The sequence below is a fragment of the Haliaeetus albicilla genome, chromosome 11, assembly GCF_947461875.1.
Source record: "Haliaeetus albicilla chromosome 11, bHalAlb1.1, whole genome shotgun sequence".
Classification (NCBI taxonomy): domain Eukaryota; kingdom Metazoa; phylum Chordata; class Aves; order Accipitriformes; family Accipitridae; genus Haliaeetus; species Haliaeetus albicilla.
This window is the reverse complement of record NC_091493.1, coordinates 1,349,367-1,373,707: the sequence shown is the minus strand read 5'-3', so window position 1 is coordinate 1,373,707 and position 24,341 is coordinate 1,349,367. Positions and strand designations below refer to the sequence as shown.

General features: G+C 37.0%; 1 protein-coding gene across 3 annotated transcripts in view; it reads left to right on the top strand.

The window, feature by feature from the left end:
• Nucleotides 1–10,076: 10,076 nt before the first annotated feature.
• CTNNA3 (catenin alpha 3) overlaps nt 10,077–24,341 on the top strand; it is a 531,540-nt gene continuing 517,275 nt past the window's right edge. For 2 of the 3 annotated variants that reach the window (XM_069795731.1, XM_069795729.1), the window contains exons 1-2: nt 14,114–14,254; nt 19,398–19,504. In XM_069795731.1, coding sequence (XP_069651832.1) covers nt 14,230–14,254; nt 19,398–19,504 — 132 coding nt within the window. In that variant the 5' untranslated portion in view covers nt 14,114–14,229. Of the gene's footprint in view, nt 10,222–14,113; nt 14,255–19,397; nt 19,505–24,341 lie in introns of those variants that run through there. The other variant, XM_069795730.1, reaches the window with a different exon arrangement.

Here is a 24,341-nt window from a genome sequence, read left to right as displayed (position 1 = left end):
GGAGCTTGACACTGGAATAGATAACGGAGAGAGAAAAATCTGGTTTAGGACTGTTATATAAAATAATGGCACCAGAACAGGTTTGCCCATATTTTTTTCATGTCTAACTTCTGTAAGTGGACAGAGACTGTAAAATCTTTAATAGGAATATGGACAGTTTAACTATACAGTAGAAAAAATGTGCAAATGCTAATCAGCATGCAATGTATTCTTCAGCATTAAATAATCTCTGTATTATTACTGTCTTCTTTAGAAATACAGGACTGAGCCCCAAGCACTTCAACGCTTCACTTTTCTGCCTTTTTTGACTGCAAGTGCAATATTCATTTGGTAATGCCTATTCCATCCCTTCTCACACATTTGCTCTGTGGCCTTTTACTTAATTGATCTCTATCAGCTTTACAAATGCCATAGTTTCAACATTTATTCCTGTTAGAAATCTATTAATATGTTATGTCTGTGATGCTTGCAACAGAAAAATCAGATTAGATTCTGCCTAAGTTAATAAGAAACACTTACAGCTATGTCTGTGGGACACTAACTTTCTGCTTACGTATAACTTAGAATATTCAAGAGTGAGTTTGACATCTCCCTTGAAGAATGTGAATGAGTTAATGAACCCAACACAAATTGTGTATTACAACAGATAATGCTAGCACCACTAGACTACAGCATTTCATGTTTTCTTACTGAAGAAACTAATGAATAACAATAGCAAAAATAATGCTGCATACTGAAGTATATTTCTTCTGTATTTCTCTCGTTCTGTCTTTTAGCTTTGTAGATCATTTAACAAAGCTGAATGCCTAAACCATACAATCAATAAAAATAAGAGTTTACTTTAGAAAACCCTATATGGCTAAATATACCCTATATATTCCATTCTTTGTGCCTAAGAATGGATTTGGAGACCAGTTTCAGGTACAGAATCAAAACTGGCTTCATTTTGGAGCTGCTATATAATCATGTTATAGCCTGCCCCTATAGCCTATTGTTTCATAAACTCATCCACATAGTAGTTTGTTCATGCTGTGCGGTACACCCTTATTCTTAGTCCACTTATTCGAATTCTTAAATATAGAATTAGTTTTTAACATTATTCCTCTGTATTAAAACATCCTGTATTTTATTTATCTTAAACTTTGGGAGTTTTTATGGCATCTCTGATATCACTGAAAAGCCCTTTAGGGATCATTTTCTGTTTCCATCTATCTTACACATAACATATTCATGGTGTAAGGCTGATGTTAAATGCATGTTATTTCTGGTGTGCTTTTTTTAAAATACAATATCCTTACAATCATTTGGTAAAGAGTGATTTATTTAGCTTTTCTCCAAGTTTTTGTTGCTAGTTCCATTAAGACATTTGGATATGAATTCTAAATAAAATGAAAAGCTATTATTCATCATTTATAATTCTAACCACTACAACAAATCAACTTCCCTGTGAAACAGATACTAATTTAGCATGATTTTTTTGCATGCTTTAAGAGAATTGTCCCTAATTAAGTAGTCAATAGAGTTGTCCAGTTTCAAGGAGTTTGCATTTCACCATACTATGCTTTCTGGCACAACTTATTTAAAAAAGAACCTAGGTAATTCTTTCATGACACGGGTATGTTTCCTACTTCCTATCCTAGTTCAGAACCCTGTACTGTGCTCCTCTTCACTGTTATCAAACCTGGTCGGTCCCTTCCCCTGATTCAGCATTGTGCTTCCTTGTTTTGTGGCTCCTGCCTCTCTGCTGAGGCTAATACAACGGTGCTCCACTTTCCTTCTGTTTGGTTGAAAACATTCTGAACAGAAGTATACTAAAATTCCATATTAAGGGATTGATACTTTGTGAAGTATTTTACCTGCTTTGCTTTATTTGCTTGACTCCAGATTTACAGCACCAGGATCTATTGCTAACAACTGAAATGCTGTTTCTGCTATGATAAAATGCAAGAGACCTTTCAATCAACCAAAGTGCTTAAGACTTGACACAATCTGATCTAGTAATCATGCATTAACATTAGAAATGTTGAATGGAACCCTGCTATCTTAAACCAAAAGGCTATTTAATGGATATTGCAGATGTTTATCTGCGTAATGGAAAAGATTAACCCCCTTTCCTTTATTGAGATGAAGACATTAATTTCTGGTTGGGGGATGGTAGCATCTTTAGAAACTTTTAGCAGCTTTGTTACTTAAAGTCAGAGCTCTGCTCTGGCTTCTCCTCTTCTGGTCTCCCTCAAGTACGAATACTGAGTACCAATCTGGTCTCTGAGACACAACTCTAGTAAAACCTTCTCTGTCCTGAAACAGAGAAAGGTTCTCATGGAATATATGTTGTTTTGCCATTTTCTTTTTCTGTTATGGATAGCTGTAATTTTTGCGAATATGGAATTTATTCTGGGACTGAACTGCAACTACAGGATGCCAAGAACTGGAGAACCCAGATGGCTCAGATCCCTGGTTATGATATGTGGAACTTTTCCTTGTTTGTCAATTTGTCAATGATGACAAAACTTGTTGCAATATAATAGCTACTGGGCAGCTTCCATGGAATTAATTGGTATCACAAGGTATTTTTTTATAGACATGATCTAGAAAAACAACAAAAAATTCCTGATAGTTACGTAAACCAAACTTCTTCTAGTGCTGGTCCTTTCTGCTCAACGACCTAAGGCTGTTGGCAGGGTAGTGTTGAAAAAGTGCGGATGCTTTTGACTGACTTGTTCATTGTATGCAAACATAGCTGCAGTTTCCTGCGCATCTGTCTGGCTCTGCTCATAGATGCTTAATCAATTTAGTTAAAGCAACATTTTAAAAGAAGGAAGTATGACATCTGTCAACACAAGTATATCAATAAATGTGTACTGTTTGCTAATCCTGCTAATGCAGCTAAATATTAATCTAGGTGTCTAAACATCCATGCATATATAAAAAGAGGCACGCAATTTTATGTTGGAGCTTTCATTTAACTCTTGAGAATGTGACAAAGTTAACAGACTCTGTAGAGTCTTGCTTTTCCCTTTAGTCTTCTCATATGTTCAGTAATGGATCCTTTTCAGAAAGATGCTATTAGTTCTACCTATATTTTAATGAAATTATAGGTTCAGTGTTACAAGATTATCAAATTATATCACTGAACGTTGCTGTAGGTGTCAATGCAGCCAAATGTTTGGTTGCATACTTATTTTTAAGTAAATAATCCTAGTAAATTTAGGCATGTGTGCAGTACACTACTGGATTGGAGCCTTTTTCCTTAATGCATTTTTGCCAGATTTATTGGGTTTTATAAAAAAAGCATATTCTATGCTTCTACTTGCAACTGTTTTATACACACATTTACTATATTTTTATGAAAACAGAAACAAGGTAACTGGATAGGCAAATACCTCTGATGTTCCAGCTAAGTAGATATGCTTTCAAAATTCGAATATGCTAAATATCGTATGAAAATACTACTCTATGTGCCAGAAATACCCTCATGGTAGGATTATTCATTAGATGTGGCTTTCAGGATGCATCTGCAACACTGCAAATAAACAGTAACATATTTACCACCCGTATGAAAATAAAATATGCTTCTGGCTCCCATTCTGTATTTCTTGACTTTTGTCCCCGTTTTGAGTACAAATCCCTGTGTAGGTATGGAGACCCTGATTTACTTCAAAGACTTGTTCCCTTTTGTATGATTCAAATCTTAAAATACAATAATTTTTTTTGCAGTTTTCATTTCATTATATTTTTCCCGTTTGATATAATTTTCTTCCCACAAAAATAATATATACAGACTCTATTTAATAGTTGTAATTAAAAACTGTGATTTTGCTGAGTTTTACAGGCTATTTTTCTCACTGTCATTACACAGAGTAATTATGATACTGGATAAAACCAGTAGGTGCATCTCATGTTCGTACTTCCATATTAGCAGATGCTTTAGAAGAAAGTTTAAATGAAATAGTGGGCAATTATGAAAAAAATCCCTTCATCAGACAATCTCCCTATTGATCAGTGGTTGGCTTAACCCTGAAACACACATTTGTGCCTAAACATAAAATCTATTTGTAGTATTGACAGGTTGCAATTATCCTGGGTAAATGACCATTCTAACTTTAATTCCTATTAAGCCTCAGTGATAGATTGCAGCAATAAACCTTTGCAATTCTTTATACATGTAAAATGAAATACTTTGTATATTTTGAATTATAAGACCTTGAATATAGGAAAGCTAAAACTCAGTAACAGACAGAATAGATTCAACTTTGATTATCCTTTCATGTCAATTTACTATGGGTCCTTCAGCTCAATGTCCTCTTTGTTTTAAACTAAGCTTCTATATATACATTGTTATACAATATTAGAAGATCTACTAATTACACATCTACTGTTAGCATTTTGCTTGTGCAAAAATCTATGGTATACAGTATTAGCACTCATGGTTAATACTTTGATTTTTATAGGTTGATATTGTTGACGATTTCTGTTGCTGGTGGGCTGCATGTGGAGAAACACAGTGGTAAGGTCTGCTGAATTTTTTTGCTGAATTGTCTGAGAACCTTATGATCTTCATGCATATTGTTATCTTTTTTGATCTTTGGTTATTTTCACCTTTATAGCCTACATTTCCTACTTAAGAAAAATATTCCTGGTGAAAATTCCAAAAGATAATTTGAAGAAATAAACCTCAAGCAATGGAAGTCTTGAGATTTGTGTCTTCTCTTTGTGTGGATCCCAAAAAGACCTAAACATGGGTTCAGGAACTGCAGGCACTGCTGTTTCATTTCTGATGCTCATGGTGATATGATTCATTTTGCAGTTCAAGCTTCCATACTGCAAATTTCATACTGCATGGCTTCTCAGTAGTAGTGGCAAGTAGTGCCTTGTAAGCAGGCTGTTTTCAAAGATTTCTCTCTTTAAATAATACTATCTATTGTTTGTATAAAATTAGAGCTTATGGATTCAATTCCAGTTCTGACAAGTTTGATTAAATAATAATGTACAAACGTGAAATATATTAACTCTGCTCAGTACTTCCATTAAAAGTAAATAAATTAGTAAAGCAACTGAAAATAGAAGGAAATTACTAATTACTGAATTTACTTACAGATAATAGTTGAAGGAAATGGACAGTCAGAATACTGGAATGTGCTGTCTGTAAAAGAAAAAAAAAATCTTTTATTTTTGAAGTGATTCAAGTGACAGCTAACATCAACAGTTATTGTAGCAGTGTGAAATTTTGTTAAAGAATTTGATTTTAAAATTTCCTTTGGCCTAGTGCAGTCTAAATTATTTAAGCAAATATGACGACACCTATACTGGTGAACACAGGGCTAAGTCTAAGGTCCTGGGTCTGGTCACACACATTCTATCCATGCCCTGATTTCCATGTTGGGGCTGGATTTAGCCACTCACCAGTTACAAATTTTTGACTTGCCTCCTGTGGGAATGAAATCCAGGCACAAAAGATGCATGAAATCCTGATATTAATCAGCCAGGTTCCTTACCTGGATGATCACAGACCAAGACTGGGATGCACTACACATTGTGTCCACCCCATGCAGATATGGATACCTTGTTTGATTTGAAATTTGATTAAAGTTCCAAGGTGCTTTGTCAGAAGTGCTGGGTCTCACTAGGTCTAGTTCTCATTCAAAGCTGTGAAATTCTATCCAGAGTCCTATAGCAGAACATACAAAAGCAGAACCTTGCCTTGTGAACCAAAGGAAAAAAAAATCATGACAGTTAGTAAAACAGACAGGAAAACCTTCTACCTGAACAAATAGCATGTCAGTAGGAGTGATACATGAACACTGACATATAATGATTTAACTTAAAAAAAAATCCACAAAGAGGCTTGGTGCACATTTGTATATTCAGTTCTCACAAGCACTGCTAAGGAATGGATCTGACAGGAACATGTGCGGGATCTGTTTGTGGAAATTTCATTTCCCACCCCCTCGGAGCCGAAGTGGCATTGTGGTGGCAGGTCTTCTCACAAGTTTGTTTAGGAAACGGCCTTCACGGCCTTCTTGGTAGCCACGGCTTGTGAACAAACGGCAGAACAAGAGCTGTTTATCGCACAGTGTAAAAGAAATGACTTGGTTAATAAAACAGCGGTTTGGCGGGCACTGGGCGAATTAAAAGTGTGAGGTTCCCCTTGTAAACTACCTGTCACGGTGCAAACGGAGAGCGCACGGAATCCTCTCCTCAGCGCGCCGCGTGCCAACCAGCGGCGGGCGGGAAGGCGGGCGGGAAAGCGGCCGTTGGGGCGGGGCCCCGGCCTCTGGGGCTGCGGCGCGCGCAGAGCCGTTGGGGCGGGGCCGCGGCCGCTGGCGCGCGCAGGGCCGTTAAGCGTCGTCCCGGTGTGAGGTGGAAGGCTCTTCTCTCCGCCTCTCCTGTCAGCGGTTAATACCGGTCGTGTTGTCGTCCTGCTCCCATTGGGGTGCGAGCCAGAGCAGGGTGAGGAGCAGGGGGTGGGCTCCCCCCACCTCAGATCCGCCCTCAGTCTGGGTGGGTTTTCGTGCCTGCCTCAAGTAACGAGGCAGGAGCGCCTGTGTCCTCCTGAGGAGGAGGAAGAAGAAGGGCAGAGAGTGGGAGGGGAGAGGAGAGAGGTGGAAGTAGGCAGCTGGGCGGGTTAGAATGCAGGTTGTAACTGGAGCGTGTGTCTTCAACGGGCTGTTGAGACATGGTACCATCGATGTAGGAACTGGGAAGACTCGGGGGCAAAGAAGAGGTATATGAACGTCCTCTCTTAATGAAGAGGGAATGTGGCTCAGAGGGGCGTTTCTAGTACTCTGGTGTGTCATGGAAGTGGTTGCTTTTTGCTCAGAGCTGTTTTGGGATTTTAAACTGACTTACGTGGCATGAATGGTATAAGCAGTAGGCAAAAATATATTTAATATAGGGGTTTTGACAGATGTCTTCTAGTGTAGCATCTCCTGCTTTTGTCCATTTTGCCAGTCCACTTGCCAGGGAAATGCATGCACTCACCTCTCCTGCCCTGTTTCTGGCATATTAGTGCAAGCACTCCTCTCAGCCTTCACCAGCAACTGCCTCAGCAAAATCTGAAAGTGCTTTCAGGGCCTTTTGTAACAAGTTGCTTATTTTTACTGGTTTGGGATGGCAGGACCCTTGTTCAAAACATGCCAATTCTGAATGCAGCCCTGAAGTTACCAGAGCTTTTGAAGCAATCCCTCTGAACAAATGCCATGAATCGGAGAGGGAAGGGGGGGGGGGGAAGGGTTGGGATTAGGGGTTTCTGTCTTTTTGCTGTGGGCTTCTTTTTCTCTGTTGGGTTAAATCTTTTGATATTGCTTAGTGGATATGCTGCTTGGTTGGTTCATTATGTTTTAAAAAACAAGAGTAAACTCCCTTGGTATGAGAGAAATAACTCCAGCATATAGAGTTCTTGTAATTTATCAGAGGAATTGCCAAACGGCTAGCCTATAAGAAGCTACTGAATTCTGTAAGTACCTGAAAGAGTGATCACCTATTTTGTAAATGTATTAAACGTAACAGAAGAGGATGGAATCTTTCAACAAAGGAATAACTTCATCTATCTAAAAATACACCTTTTTATTTTAATAAATATAGAAGTAGAACAAGGGAATTGAGGAAAATATCCAACAAATTTTATTTCTTGATTACTTTTATGTAGTTTTCACAGCAAAATGACTGATACCTCTGTGGTGAGAATTCATTTTTCTGTGTAGATGCCATCGGGTTGGATTGACCAGCAAAACATTGTACAACAACAGATTAAAACTGCTCAGTGAAGTTAGTGAAAGATGGGTAACGTATAGAAGTCAGAGGATTAAATTTAGCAAGATGTAAAGTTATGAGATAAGGAATTACAACTAGTTAATAGAGAGCAAATGTTAAAGAGGCTTGGACAAGGTTAAACGAAGGCTGTTAAGGAAATCTGGAGGACATCCAAGGTGGAAAAGTATAGTATATAGTAGTTTGCAGCAATCCGTACCATTGACAAATTTTTAGATATTGTGTGTGGAATATTTTAATGGTACTTAAGAATTGGTGCTGCAGTGGCATTTGCAGTGGGTACTGCATAACTTCAAAATTTGCAGTGCTTACTTGTAATGACACGTGCCTACCACTTTAAGTGTTTCATAGGTGACCTATCAAACCCAAGTTCCAGTAGAAAAATCTTTATAGCAACAAACTAATAGGAAGATTTGTTAAGATAAAGACAACTGGGGAATGATTCAAGTGCCTGAGCATAGGTGTCTAGAGCCGTTTGGGACACCTTTGGGCTCATATAGCATCCCCATATCCAGCCCTGGCATACGTGGTTGAAGTCTGTGGGAGACCTGCGGTACCGTAGAGGCCTGTATGATGGATACCCTACAGTACCTAAAATGGCACTAGCTGCTTAGCTTAAGCAACTGAATCCCATTCCTCATGTCACAACGCAGATGATGGGACAAAGAACTTTAAATAAAACTAGCATTATCCACACCTCTCCTTAGCGTACCTATTAAAATAAGGAGGGTCTCTGTTCACCAGTGTAGTAATTTGCTTCATAAATGAAGCACTGATATAGTTACAAAGATCTAATGATTAGAAAAAGTGTAATAGGGATCACCTACATAACTCCACTTGTCTATATTGAATCTTGCAGTTAAGTGAATTGTGTTTTTGTCTGTTCTTAACCTTCAGATTACATTCATGAACTAAATAAGAAAGCTAAGAAATGCTGAGAAATGCTAACTGCAGTTAGTAAGGTTTAGACTTGGATTGCATCACAGTTTTAATATAGTGTTCAGAAAATTAAATCTTGGTCCAGCAGCTTTCTTCTCTGACTGTTGTTGTTCATGCCGTCTAAACTCCTGAGTTGAAGGTGAGCAATTAAAGGATTATCTTTCAAGGTTGAACCTTGAAAAAATTATGAGAGGAATGAATTATAAATAAAATTTTAAGTTTAACCTGGCAATACCAGGTACATTTCCCCATAAAATTATTATATCATCTAGGCAAGTCTGCTTAATTTCTATGAACAATATTTGATGCTTTTGCAGGGGAACAAAATCTTCTGTAAGGTGTTCTGTATACACCTTTTGTCTGACTTTCAAATCTTTTCCTTAAGTGCAGAAGATGCTGCTGAAATCAGTTGGCCATTGCATGACAGGGCCCAAATGTGATTGATTACCTCTCCCTGCCATTCCCTCCAACTGTTTCAGTACTCTCTTACGTCTGTCCAAATCTTGTGTTTTTTTCCTCACCTGTGAGTAGTCACAATATGTACTCATTGCTCAGGTCTCTTTTTTTTCTTCTAGTTGAGCCTCTCTAATGCTGTTAGCTGGTGTCAGATTACCTCAACCTTCAGGCTGTCTGTGCCCTTTTTACCTCTAAATCAACTAAAAATAGCCAAACTGCTGTGGTTGAAATTTTCCAAAAATAAAATTCAGCCTGACACATGGACCTCATACAAATTTTCAGACTGAATGGTTTAAGACTGTTAAGATCTTAAGCAGCAGAATAGAGAGTCTCTAGCAGAATAGATGTAAGTATTGAGCAACCTCTGCCTTTTCAGAGTTTCCAGAGTTTTTTTACACAAGTACTATTGCATACTACACTTCAGGGTACTCAAATTTGCTATAATAGCAAATTTGTAAAACTTCACTCATGCCCATTTCTTAAATGGTTGCCTTGGTGGAAAATCTTATAAATGTGGGATTATTGATCTGGAAGTATGTTTTAAGTATTTTGTGAAGGTAAATGAAGATTGTCATGTGTTGCGTGGTTTGTATGAACTTTTATGATATGTACATTACAACTGTATTTGACCTGGGTTTTACAATAATGGCCTTTGCTTTCCTTCTTCCCCTTTCCCCTCTCATGTTCAACACAAACCTCATTGATTTCTGAGGGGCTTTGCCATTGACTTCAATGATGTCTGATTTAGGGTCTAAAAGCTCAGTGCTGAACTATGTTTGGAAGACTAGGAATGAGCCTGGGGTTTCTTTAAGTGGTCTTTTCAGTAGCAAGTTGTCAGTGAAATCAGGAACTAACAGTTTAGGAGGAGGTCCCAAATGGGTACTGCCCTCCCCCCCATTTTGACTCTCTTCCCCTCCTATTTTGTTTCTCATAGTCTAGGAATGACAGGCGACCATTTGCTGTCTCACTGTCAGTGCCTCTGGAGTCAAGCTGCATCAAGAGGAGTTCTTCACAGAGCTGTTTCTAGGATCTCTTGTTAGATTCTTGATTCAAAAGGTAAGATTGAAAAGGAATGAAGGGAATTTTCCACTTAGTGAAAGTACATGAAGTTGTGAATGGAACTATAGTTGTTTAATCAAATAGTTGCCTCAAAAGTTTGAGTTAAAAAGCTCATTTTCTTAACCAACTTTCTAGAAAAAGAACTTTTAAACATGACTTTTGTCACTTGAAGCTAGTAGCCAATGTTGTGCAATGTGTTTGCATGTTTTCCAAATATGAAAAAACATATTGGAATATTGGAAAAGGAAGGATAAAAAGTTGCATGGATGCTGTTATTCTAAAAAGTTGAACTTGCCTCCTGGTACTCTGCTGGATTTTGCATCTAATGCAAGGGAGGTTTATGTAAATGTACCTTTATCACCTCAGTGTTGAAAATACTGAATTATTGTACAAGGCAATTTTATACAATTATTTTTTATTTTAAAATATAAAAGGCACTTGTTTATAAGTGACGGGTAATGGAGGGCTGTTACATTCAATATAACACTCAGCGTGTTTCAAGAACTTTATGTACACTAAGACAATTTTCTGTTATGTAAAATCCATTTGGATTCCTCTTATTAAAGACAAGAGCTATATTCAGATCTAGTGAAGCCCAGAAGACATCCAACAGCAAAGAATTAGGCCTGGTGACAGGCATTTGGAAAAAATGCATAATGAATTGTTGCTATTCTCTCCTATTCCTAATCAGGTGGTCAATGTTAGGAAACTAATCCACCTTGGAACAAAGTTTGGTTGTGTTTTTATTCTTTGTTTTGTGGGGGTTTTTTTGGGTTTTTTTGTTTGGTTGGTTGTTTTTTTTTAATGATTACTCTTTAGCCAAATCCTTTTGAGTTGGAATGAGAGCAGAGGTCAAAATGAGCAGGAATGTCTTTAGTCTTTATTTCTGAAGCTCTTTGACCAGAAATGATGAATCAACTAAGTAGGATTTTTCTTCTGAGCCATGTTTTGATTTGAAACTGGTTGTCTGAGTTGATCAAGGAAATAGGGTGCTGTGCAGCACCAGGAACCCCATTGGAAGAATTAATCTGCATGTCAGAGGTCTGTCCATGTATACAGGCATGGTATGGTGGTGTTATGGTTTTGCTTAAATACTGGGGGTTTTTTGTCCCCTGTTTTTTACTTTGTGCTTTTGTAGGTGCTAGCTAACTAGCTGCTTGCCAACATCCAAAATGATGCAGTTTCTGAGAACCATTTCTCTTTTATTTTCATGCATATCTCAAAATTAATATATACGTAAGAAGTATCAATCACATATGCTACCGTTAATTTTGGGGTGGTTTTGTGCGTGTTTGTAGACAACAGGGAAGAAGAATTATACTATTTGGGTTGCTAGACAAAACAAATAATGCAAAGCTTTATATCACTTTGAAAATAGTTACATAAAATGGTATGTGATGGTGAAGCATCCAGGGGTAATGCATGGGTATGAAACAACAAAATCAGTTGGCAGGAGTAGCAGCTCTACAAAGAGAAGGGAAAAACATGGTTTTTTACTTCACTGCAGTCAAGTAAGAGATAGACATTTGTTAAGCAAAACAGTATAGTATAATGTTGCAATAGATAACCATCAGCAAATTACAAAAAGGGGAAACGAGGGGATTGCATTTAACAAAAATAAAATTTAAAAACCTTTTAGTAGCACATCATGGAATTTTTTTGCTGTCTATTTTTTTTAATGAGTTAAACAATATCCTATTTTTAGTGGAAGGTCAACCTGAACTTTATTTAAACAGTCTCTGGTTCTGAATAGAGATAGGAACACTTTAAAAGTGATAACAAAAGGGAGGGCTTGGAGCCAGACCTTCTTAACCTATCATTACCAGCACAGGATAGCCATCCATGTAAGCACTGTATGCCACTTAAATAGAGAGGCATCCTTGTTCCACGCTCAAAGTGCATGCAGTGAAAATAGCACAGAGACTCATGTGAAAGGATTTTTTTTTTCCTTTAAGAATTTGAAATGGGTCCAAAGAGTGTTAATGAAAAACTTTTCTTTTTGAATGAAATGCTGCCATCTGATGTCACACCACCTTCTTTATTTGTCTTTTTTGAAGTAAATGCTTTTTCAATATCTTAAATACTACAAGTGCATTTACGAGACCACAAACTCCAGAACCTGCAAAAATATACCTAGATGAAGTGTTATGAAGATAAGGTTGATAAAGCATTTCTAAATCAGGCAGGATTGTTTAGATTCTGTAGTCCTGCGTAATGGTGTATATCCACTAGAATTTCATTGATATCAGTAGAATTATTTAGTTTACTGCTAATATAGTGAGAGCATTGTCAGGTTCACAAGTTTCCATGGTTACACTTCAGTGGAGAATATTTTCCTTGCTGTGGTTATAGGCTCAGGACCATAACACACATTTTTAGATAGCTGTTGGTTGAAAAGCGGAGTCTGGCATGCTAGAGCAAAGCCAAAAGTTCTGTAGCTGGTCAGGCTGTAGGATTCATGCCTCTGCTGGAACGTCTCCTAGAATTTGTCAGTGTGTCACAACTGGCTGGAAGTGCATGCATTCAACCAAGGCAGTAATTTTGATAGTATGTTTAAGAGAGAAGAATGTATTAGCTGACCTTAGTAAGAATAAGAAATACTAGTGTCTGGGTAACTTTGACATGAGTATGGAAGATAAGATTATATTCTTTAGATTTATAGTGTAAATTGTATTTGGAAACATTTTACTCTTCTTAACCTGTTTATTGGCCTCAGTTAAAGAATGTGTGAGTAAGGTGCTGTAGTGACTAGATGGTTGTATCCCAGCACTCCATCCCTGATTCTGCTACTGGCATTCTGTGTGATCTTGAGTAAATAGTTTTTCCTCTATTCTATTCCCTTCTACTTCCTTATGTGATATTGGAAGATGACCTCTGCTTGAAAAAGTGCTTTGATGGAATGCACTGTAGAAGAAGTAGGCATGACTATTAAACAAGGAAAAGAGAGCATGTTCTGAATGTTATAGCCCTGGGAAAAATCTTCATTTGGTATCTCAGTAGATATCAGAAAGAGTGCATGAGACAATTTTGTTAAGGTGTAATACTTTCCCCATCTCAAACATTTTTTTTCATAAACCTTAATTAAAGCTTTTAATGCTTTCATGTACAGAACAAGTACATTTTAGCATTCTGAATATCTTAATTCATGTGTCAGCTAGAGGATTAAAGAAAGAATGCAGTGACTTTTTTTGTGACTTCTATAAAGCCTGATTTGCACTTGCTGTACTGACTCTGTAGCAAAAGGACTAACAAATTTTATTCCCGGAGTGGTGTTGGCACCGATTGATGATGCTGTATAATAAATACTGAAATTAAGAACAAATAATAAAACATTCTGTTCCATGTCCTCAGCAATGCTTCACGTCTTGGAAGTTCTCAGGTGTCCTGTCCATGTGTATCTTGCTTAAAAATACTAATCCAGACTACTTTGTTTTATTATTTTTTTTCTTACCTTCCCTGTTTTTTAGAAGGCAATAGGCCTGTGTATTTTGAAATTGATAGTGTAATATGTTGTATGTCAGTGTAGAGTAACACACAATAGAAAAAAAAAAAACGAAGAAAACAAATTTGGTGCCAAATTACTGGGTGAGAGCCTTATGAATCCCTTTGCTGTCCAGCTCAAAAGTCTGAGACTGAGTCATTGCCTCGAGACAGAAGTTGGCATACAATCAGAATGTATGGGAAAACAGTAGCTGTGCTGAAAATTATGAGAATAAGCACCACAAGTATCAGTAATGACATGTTTCATGTCATCTAATTGTTCAAAAGCTTTTTAGCTTTACATTTTTTTGACATATTTGTGTTCTAGTATATAGCTTTAAGGATGCCCATCCCCCTGCCACCCCTCCAGCAGCCACTGTGTCCTGTCAGTCATCCTGAAATACACTGGAGAGCTTGTCAGGCAGTTGCTTACAGATGCCTCAGAAGCCTAATAGTGAGCCATAGCAGTTACACTGAAGTTCCTAACACAAGGAAATTACATAGACAGTTGCTTTAGTGCTGAATATGGACCACATATATTCTAGGATAGGTGAGTGATGTGCTATTGGCTTTCTAATGATCTAGCAGGAAATGGATTCTAAAGTTAATGTTTTCTAATTTATGGAGAATATCTTTGGCTCTGCTTTCTGGCACAAAATAGTTTATCTATGTATACAGTGTACTTACAGATTGTTTAAAAGCTGCAGGTACTATGTTCACATTGTATTGCAGATGGATACAGACTTTGTTTTTCGTGTGTCTTTTTTTCTTACTCTAAAAGACTCAGCAGTTTCAGTTTGGACACGTGCTGAAAAGACAAAATTCTCATTATCTTACAGTTTGTAGCACTTGGTAGGAGTGCGCAGGTGGTTGCTTTTCTGGCTGTTCTGAGACACAACTATCTCGTGACACATGCTTAACATCCTAAGTGCTGTAAGAGCTCCTGGTCTATAGTGCTGAAATTGCCTACTGTAAAGGTTAATATAACCAAGTGTGAGGTTATAGCAGCCTTATACCAAAATATCTTGCAGTTGAGATCCCTACTGTACTTAGAGGGCATATTATACCTGAGTAGACATATGCATTTAAAAAAAAAAAAAGATGGACTGTGATTCTCATTTTTTCCTGAGGCAAGCACCAAAATTTGTTGTCTTAATGAAGATGATCTTGAAGGACAGAAGTTCACTTTCTAAGTGGAAATATCAGAGAAAATCCCAGAATGATCTTTACTGGCTGCATATTTTTCTTTCTATCACCTACTACCCTTGTCCTGATTTAAAAAAACCCAAACAAACCCCATCTATTTAAATACTGATTAGCTAATATGGTAAATAACAGTAAGGAGAGCCTGGTAAGTTAAAAATACGTGGTTAGGGTATCAAAATAATTTAAGATGTTGTAGGTTTCACTGCATTGGCTTGCAAGCTTGTTTTCATATTTTGGCTGCTTTAAGGAAGTTTCAGGAAGCATTAGAATTTTACTTAAAAAAAAAAAAAAAGACTGGAATCAGCAAGTGAGCACTTAAGTACGTTATTTATACCTTAGAATATAATAGAAATTTTCAAAAACAATAATTTTGGCAATTGGCTTTCAATTAATGATAAGTTATGGGCCTGACCCAAAGTTTAAAAGTTATTGTTGAGTTCAACAGCCAGTTGAGCCAGGGCTGAAGCAAAGAATAAAAATGCTTATATTGTACAATATGCTAAGGTTAAAAAACAAACAAACAAAAAACCCCCAAACAACCGAAAAACCCAGAAGAGGGAAAATTATAGCACATGGATTCACATTTTTCTGATCTGCAAAATGAGGTTGGATTTGTACCACTTCCCGGGTTTGAGACTGCTCAGTGGTAGGATTCTGGAGCACAGTGATCTCTAGTAAGAGGAAGTGACTATAATTACAACTACATTTTTATCTGCCAAATTTTGGAAAAGATCTGATCATTTTAGAGACCTGTAGTATAGGAAATTGTGCTGTGAAAACAGAGAGCAGCTCTTGCTGCAAGCAGCAAAGGTTTCATTTTTGACTTTTCAGTAAAGCAGTTGCTAACATGCTTCTATCAAGGAATTGAGGGGAAGCCACTGTGAAGTTAAAGCGCGAGTGTATCACTAGGTGATTTTCAGGTTAAACCTCAGTAGAAGCATGAAGTGCTATCTCCATCCAGTTCTTACCTGTCCTCTTGCAACTGATGTATGTCTTGACCGGAAAAAATTCACAGCACAATCAATGCCATCTATTTGCAACTGTTGTGATGGATTTCAAGGAGTACTCGTATACTGGGAGGCTTGTGAAAATGTCAAAGATAAGGGTTGTGAACCAGCAATATCATAAAGATTTTTTTTTAATGTGAATAAAAGACAGATTAATTGAAGTGTTGGCCAAAGATTTAGAGAACCAGTGAATTGCAGGTGGTAAAAAAAAAAAAAAAAGTCTACCTTTTCAAGAGTGTAAAATGATGTGGTTTGATGCAAACCCAGTGAAGCTGGAGGAGAGTATCTTGTTGAATTAAAAGGCTTTTTGATTCAGGGGTGGACACAGCAGAAGCAGCTTTTCAGCAGCATGGATTCTTCTCTGCTGTATGTTCATAGGCTGCACCAACATGGTGATGGGTAGGCACAGACATGACATGCTATTTGCCAATGCTGTAGAGTCAACCAAAAGTGGCATACACTACTGTTTTATTATGGGAGAGGCAGTTTAAGAAGCTATTAAATAGCAATGCAGTTTGGAATTGAAGCTAATGGAAGAGCAGGGGTGTGAATGACAGACATTTGTAGCTTTCAGAGCAAGTTATTAGTACTGTAGGAAAGTTTACTTTCACAGGTTAAAAAGGATCTCCCGTTAATATTGGCTGTCTTTTAATTCAAGAGATTGTGTGGAGGTCTGAATGTCAGTGGGAACCTGGCTTCCAGGTTACTGATAGCTCCCTTGCTAGTATAGCAAATGTTGCTGGAAATAGCTATATAGCTGTAGCTATAAGAAAGCTTGAATTTTTATCTACTTTGTAGACACAGAACCTTTCTGAATATTCATTGTTCAATAAAATGATGCAGTTAATAGGTGTTGGCCCTTTGAGATTGCATTTTGTACTAGACCTCTCACTCTCGAGGTTTAGAGGCTTTACTTACATTGTTATATATTTAGTGTATTTCCAAAGAATTATATGGTTGAGAAATTGGTTTTAGTTTCTATACATAAAGAACCGATGGGTATTAACAGTAAGAATCACTATAGGTAAAATAAAAAGTAGAAAAAACCCCACAACCTGCTTGTGTGAGTACAGAGTGGGCATGTCTCTGGCCTGAGCTGTAAGAATAAGCTCTTGTTGCAGAGCTCAGCTCACCAAGGATGTTATGTGCACAACGTAAGGAAACCATGAGGTGTTGCACTTTCATGATGACCTAAGTTGTAGTTTTATGAAGACCTCTGGGTGACTGTGAATTTGTCTCTTGGTGATTCCTCCACTAAACAGCAGATGGAAAGAGCCTGCCTTATTTCTTGCTTTGTTGCATATCCAGTGTATTATTGAGAATCAATAGCCTGACTATAACAAACATACTGGGCTAGATGGACTGTTGATCTGATTCAGTAGGACATTTATTATGTTGAATGTGCTTGTAGATATTTTGAGTTCGTTCACTTTTGATGTCTTCTGTCTCTTGTGGTTCTTCTTGGTCTGAAATGCTGAAAACATCAGTTAAGCAAAGTTTGGAAACAAAGTATTTTGCCTTTTGGGAGCATGCCCTAACCACCAGCCTCTACAGGTATGCTGTGTTTTCAGCCTGTTTTGTTCTGAGCTCAGTGAGTAAATAAGTAGTTTACATTAAGTACAGCAGAACCAGCAGAAGATACCGAGTCATCCATCTCAAAGCACTTTGTAACAGCTGCAATGAGGCTTTGTGAGTAAGAGGTGGGGTCTGTACACTTGCACAGGTACAACTTCATCACATGGGGGAGGATATATAACAATTTGAGCAAGCAGAAGGGCTGCAGTCCTTTTCCTGACAAGGAACCTCCACTTGTTTATGAAACAGTGAATGATGAGGGGGCTCAGTTTCCTTCAAACAGAGGGACAAGTTGAACTGGAGTATTTCAAAACTGTGAGAGTATCTTACCTACTGATTCATTGGACAGAAAGAGAACTGCTGATACTGGCGATTTTGGGAGTCTCAAATTTTATTTCCCTGGGGTTTGTTACAAGTATGTAAAAGTTAAATGCGTAAAATATGGCCAAATAATTTGCATTGACATTTCTAGAGTTCTCTTTCTATTATTAATTTCCATGGAAGGGAAAGTAATTCTGGTCAGTCTGATCTCAAGTTTTTGTTCTCTTTATCTTTTGACTTGTAATTAAAACTGAAAAATCAGTTCTTTACATATGCTATCACCTGACTCTGTGCAGCTGTGGGAACTTAGGGCTGTGACTAGTATAGCTTGTAATAAAAGAATAACTTGGCACTTGCATAACCTTTACGAAGAATGGCAAAACCCTAAATTACCTTTAACCTTAATTCTTTAATTATCATTCATACTATCGTTGCTTGCAAGTGAAATGTGGCTAACTATTCTGTGATAAACAATTCGGATCCATTTCTACGCAACTTGCTATAGAAACCCTAATGCTACTGTGTTGTATTAAATCAATACTAGGTTCACTGGAAGGTGACAATCTATTTCTTTAGCCTGCACAACTGCAGTACCTTATTACTTTATTGTACAGCAGCAATGGTTGTAATAAGTCCTGCTTAAAAAAGACAGATATGCATTATTTGTGTATTTGAAGTCTTTATTGGCTAAAAAGGCTTTGCTGAGCTGTGTTTTATGGGAAGTTAAGTTACTGGAAAATTTAAAATGTCTTCTATTTTGGGACAATAATCAGTTGCATTCCTGCTAAAGCACAGTTATAATTCTTTGTTGGCACACACACATTTCACTGCAGCTAAAGACCTGAGCCATGGCCCAGTGAACTCAGTGAAAACCCTTAAATTAACATCAGTGGACTTTGGATCAAGCTCATAATGAATGATTTATTCACTTTAAAGACCTAACTTAGCTTTACTTCCATCTTATTGACTTCAGTAATAGACTTTCTTGACTTAATCTGTCTTGACACTTAGAAAATATTTGTTATTACGGGGTGTAAAATAACTAAATGTTTCACTTTCTCCTGCTATTAATTGCCAGGACTTTTAAGGGCTGCTGTACGTATTTTTGTTCTTAAAGTGTTTATTATGACCACTAGTAATTTGGCACATAGAATAAGATACAAGTACTGTGCACATAGCATTAGTGGTTTTGTTTTGTGATAAGCTCAGTAATGTAATATTTGCTTTAAAGCTCTTTTTTATTGACTAGTAGAGAACTTGCATTCAAAGGTCTTCTAATGCAATTATCCTTGTGTATTTTTTAGTATATGGTCAATTTAGAAATCTGGAAGAGAAGACAAGGAATTATATGTACTTTGAATCTATTATTTTACAGTTTATGCAAGTACCTGCATTTTTTTTTTTCCCACAGTTTTGAAATGAGGAATCAGAAAAGTTCATCTGATCTCTTGAAATCCTAAGCCTGTTATGGAACCAAGTTTGTACTCCCATAAGCAGTCTCTGGGCTCAGACAGAGGGCAATGAGACTTGTGGTCATGGCTAATAATTGCTTATTGCATTTTTTTGTTGTTTTTTTGTACCTAGGTGAAATGTCAACAAAAGTGCCAAGCATTAAACTGAAAATTGATCCTCGGGATCTGCAGATCCAGACGTTTACAGTTGAGAAATTATTGGAACCATTGATAATTCAGGTATTTTAGTATTGCAGAAAATAAATTGGATAACCATAGAGGGAAGGGAATAAGGCTGAAAACTTTGGCTAAGGACGCTGCTATGAAAGGCATACCCACAACTCTTCTGCATTGTAGTTTACTCTGGCTCAGAAACTGTCCAAGGGGATCTGTCTTCCTCCAGATATGGTCATTCGTTTAGTCACTTCCATTTTTGCAAATGCCACGCAGTATGTCGTAGCAAATATTGCATGTTCTAGCTAATCTCTTGTACAGTATTATCTAGTGGATGTTTAAATGTAGAATACACTGCAAATGGATTTCCAACACATGAAAAGTTTCATATTGTAATTGCTGGATGGAGTGGAAAAGAATAGCCTTGAAATCTGTAGGTGAGCTTCTTTATCTGAATTTTGAAAAGAATTGCATTCTCTTGCATTTTAGAAGAGATACCCAAAGAACAGTGCAATTGTTGCGTACTGTATAAACCTATGTTAGTACTTTTCCTGCCAACTAAAGAAGACTTGGACAGAGGGATTTACAAATATGCTTTCAGGTTTGTTGATAAAACTTTCTTTTTAGGAGGAGCAATTTTACTGCATATTCCAGTTCTGTTTCAAGTATTCACTGGTTAAATATGCAGTGCTTAGTGTGTTAAAGACTCTCTCATTATCTCTATATTTGGCGTGGATTAGAAATGTCTTTGTGTAATGCAATGGAAAGGACCTACTCGAAGACCTGACCTCATTTTGCAAATAATGTGTATAACTAAGAAATTGTTAAAAGACCTCTGTAGCAATATGTTACAGGGTAAAGAACAGAAGGGACATCTTCTATTTTGAAACTCAAGCTCTTTTGAATTTTCTCTTCATTGTACTTGGAACAAAGATGTTGGGGTACCTGCATTTAATTACTCAATTACACATAGCACAAGGATGCCAGCTTATCACTGTCTTTTAGCCTTTGCCAAGATGATGTAGATCAAACTACTTGTCACAGCTGTACACTGCCTGTTTAGTATTCCTTTCCTGGTGCATGGGGGAAAGTTTACATGGCAGTCACTGCTTTGGCTGCAGTTTGTGTAGGTACAGAAAGGTGTGACTTAATTCAGAATTTTCTTTCACTTGCTAATGTACAAAGAATACTTTCTTGTTTTTCAGGTTGTGAAGGTGGTCAGGTATAATAGCTATGAAGTAGTTTCAGTGGTTGGTTGGTTAAGATCTTTCCAAGCTCTTTGAGTAATGCCTCTTACAAGACAATAACTTTTTGTTAACTAGGTTATGTTAACAATCAGCAAACAAAACTGGTAACTGGGAGGATGACTGTTGGTAAATAGAGCAAATCCAGATTGAATACTGTACTCTGGGTATTATACTATTTAGATACAAGTAAGAATTGGGGGTGTACAGCTTATTAAAAAAAAAAAGTAAGGATATATCTACGAATTTTTTCAATTTGCAACTTTTCTATTTTAAAAAAGAGATAAATAAAGTCATTTTAATTAAGACTGAAACAATTATTATTGTACTTGGACAGATATTAAAGGAAAAAATATTTTTTCTTGTACAACTCATGGGCTTCATTTGACTGCATCCCGCCGCTTAGGTTCATGGTAAATTTTGTTATTCCAGGAATGCACTTCTTTTCACACACACTGCTCTGATGACATCTTTCCTTCTTTGTCCTGGGAGCCAGTCCTTTGCATGTTGTTTCCCTGGGCTTGCCGAAGGGTGGTGACCAGATACAGGGTAACAGTCAGTTTATAATTACAGAGGCAGCACATAATGATTGGAGGGAAGAAGAATATAAAGATGAAAGATGAGGACAATAAAATGATGAGTATGTTTGGTGTGATGGTTCTTATGTTTGTTTGGACTTTCATGTTGGAAAAGTCCTTTATTTATTCCAGAAGTGCTGTATGTGCTCTAAAGGCTAGGAAAAGCAAAGACGTGCTGATCATGTTTTATAACAGTTCTAGGAAAAGTTGCTTTTAAAAATCAGTTAGTTCACTGAAATAAGTTTCTTTTTAACAAATAAAGTTGTGTTTTCCCCATTTGAAACTTTGGCTGCTCCCTAACTCATCCAGTTTTTTATTTATTTTTCATTATAATCTTCAAAATTTCTTCTCTTATTTTTGACTTGATCTTCTTTTCCTCCCTTACTCATTTGTCCCTTCTGGAAGATTCTTTTCTGCAGAAAGTAACCTTTTTTTTAATCATTACTTCATTTCTAGCTGTTATTAACTGAGCTGCTTCTCACTCATTTTGTCTGCCTTTATTTATTTATTGTTGGCTGGGTGTGATTGACGGTGTATAAAACCTCAGTTAACAGTTCAGTGGTTTGTGGGAAGTCGTCAAGCTGGAGCATCGTGTGTGGATGGATTATAAAATTAGTTTCAGAGTAGTGGGAATAAATGTCTTCATAGACTGCATTTTAAAACCTTCTCTTGTATACCAGTAGGTCAGGCTGTGCTCATGCAGCTGCAAAACTGTGGGTATTTTTAGAGGAGATGAAGAAATGTAAATTTTTGCAGGATCAAAGAAACCTGCCAAAACAAAGAAATACAGTTGCAGAACAAAACAAGGAAATCATCTAATTTTTTTATTTTTATTTTTTTAAAGCTCTTCTCACACATCTTTAAAAAGCTCGAGTCTTAAAAATGGAAATGCTTTGGTTCAAAAAGAATATGATATTGACTGTCTTTCCCCCCTCTCAACATCAATTCTTTGTTTCATAACAGAACTGTGGAAGGGAAACTTGCATTTTGAGGGGGAAGGAGACAAAATATGTTGAAAATGCAAAAGTGGAGTTTAAAACTAATACTCAATGAAGGATGATTGAGATGCTGGAAAAGCAATAAATGAGAACTGATCTATGATTAGAAAGAGAATCAGACCAGTCACAGATAAAAATGAATAGTATTATGCTCTGGCCTGATTCACTTAGCAGCTGCTGCTTTGAACACAATTTAACCTTATTTTGAGGTTTACGTTCTGATTTATTTATTTAATAGTCTTGTGTTGCTCTGGTAGGAAAGAGGCAGTGGAAGTGCTTGAGCTTCTCTGAAGTCTGTCCTAGCCAGTTATGCTCAGTGTTAGAGCAATCCTTAGGTTAAGAGCATCAATATGGGAGAAAATGAAGGCAAAAACAGCCTATGTGGAAATAATTTTGCAAATTACTTTGCTGGATTCTCTCTCTTCCCTGCAGTCTGCAGTGGGCAGTGGTGATCACTTTGAAACTCTGAAAACAGTATGACACATTGTTTTGTATAAAACCCTCTCTGACTTAGCAACTTCTCCATCCTTGGAATAAAACAATGCCCCTAAATTACAATGTTTGGGGGATTGCAGGGGTAGCAGTCTCACTGCATTTCCTTCTTTGCATCCCAAACAGTGGCCTGACCCAGGGTGGTTAGTTCAAACAGTGCTGTGCAGGGCTCTGCAGAGATAGAAGCTCCTATGTTGGAAGCGGCATAACTGTGTTAGTGTCCAGCCTTATAAGCGGTGCTCTCATGGGGATGCACTACTAGCTGCACTCTGTTTTCTATGTATTGCAAAAAAGTTTCTTTAATCCTGTCCAGTTGTACCCTTAACAGAAGGGGTTCCCTCTGTCTGAAGCCTTTATTTTATTTTATTCCAGGTCCTTTGAGGACATTAGTTTTGAAAGGAAGGCTTTTAAGTTAAGTTCTCTATCAATGCATCTGGCACATTAAAGATGATAGCTGTCAAAATTGACATCATTCAGCTGACAGCTGCCTTGATGTAAATTGAGTGCATGGTCAGACAAACTTTCCTTAATTCTGGGCTTTTATCAGAGATGCTCTCTGTCATGGAGCAATTAGTGGGAAGTAATCAGTAGATCATAAAGCGTTTTCATTCGCACAGTTGATGTCTAATATTTGTCATGCTTGTGCTGGATTTAGTCACAAAATATAACAATTAATGTAATGGAAAATATCCTCTTGTTTTATTTCGTCCTCAGAGACTGAAGTCTGTTTAATCTCTTTGCTATACTATGGAATGATTACAGTTATGGCTAGGTATAAATTTGCTTCTTTTTTCCTTTTGAATTTACGTACAAGTAAAAGTTTTGAAAGATATGACTTGATGAGATTCATATAGCTTCATTAATTCATGTAGGAAACACTTCATAACTGCCTTTGCAGTCATTGCAAGTCTTATAAGCTGTAAATTTGCCACTTATTTGGATATTGTATCTAAAGCATGCTCTATGTATTTATGTATATACACACACTTAATATATGTGTTGTGTGTGTATGTATACATAAGCAAATATTTGTAAGAGCTTTTCTTGCCAAGCCTCTTGCTTCCATCTCTTTATATGTTATACATACATATGAGCTAAGGAAAGTTTATGGCTCCAAGAGGTAGATAAGTTTTACAGAGTATGTAGAAGCATCCATGTATTTTAGGGTCCTTTACATCACTCATGAAAAATAGGCAAGTTGAAAGGCATTTATTCTCACCTGTCATCCACACTGACAAAAGTTTGCTCACACAGAAAACATACACTATTGGTTTTAGTTCTATGTATGGTGAGTTTTACTTTATGCACACTGAAAGTGATTAACCAGTATTTATTTGTATGGGCAGTACTTTGAATTTAAACAGTGAGGACAGGGTTCTGCTGTTGTCATTGGATCACTGAGTTCACATCTTGTTTTTTCAAATGTCTAGGCATTGCGGTTACACTGAACTAAATTTTAAACAAAAAAGAATGTTTTATGATTGATGCTTTAAAATACTTCTATATTAATATCAAAGGTGAACCAAATCTTTTGATACTCAAGGTACCAAGACACTGTTTCCTTTAACTACTGCAATATTAGAAGACTGTC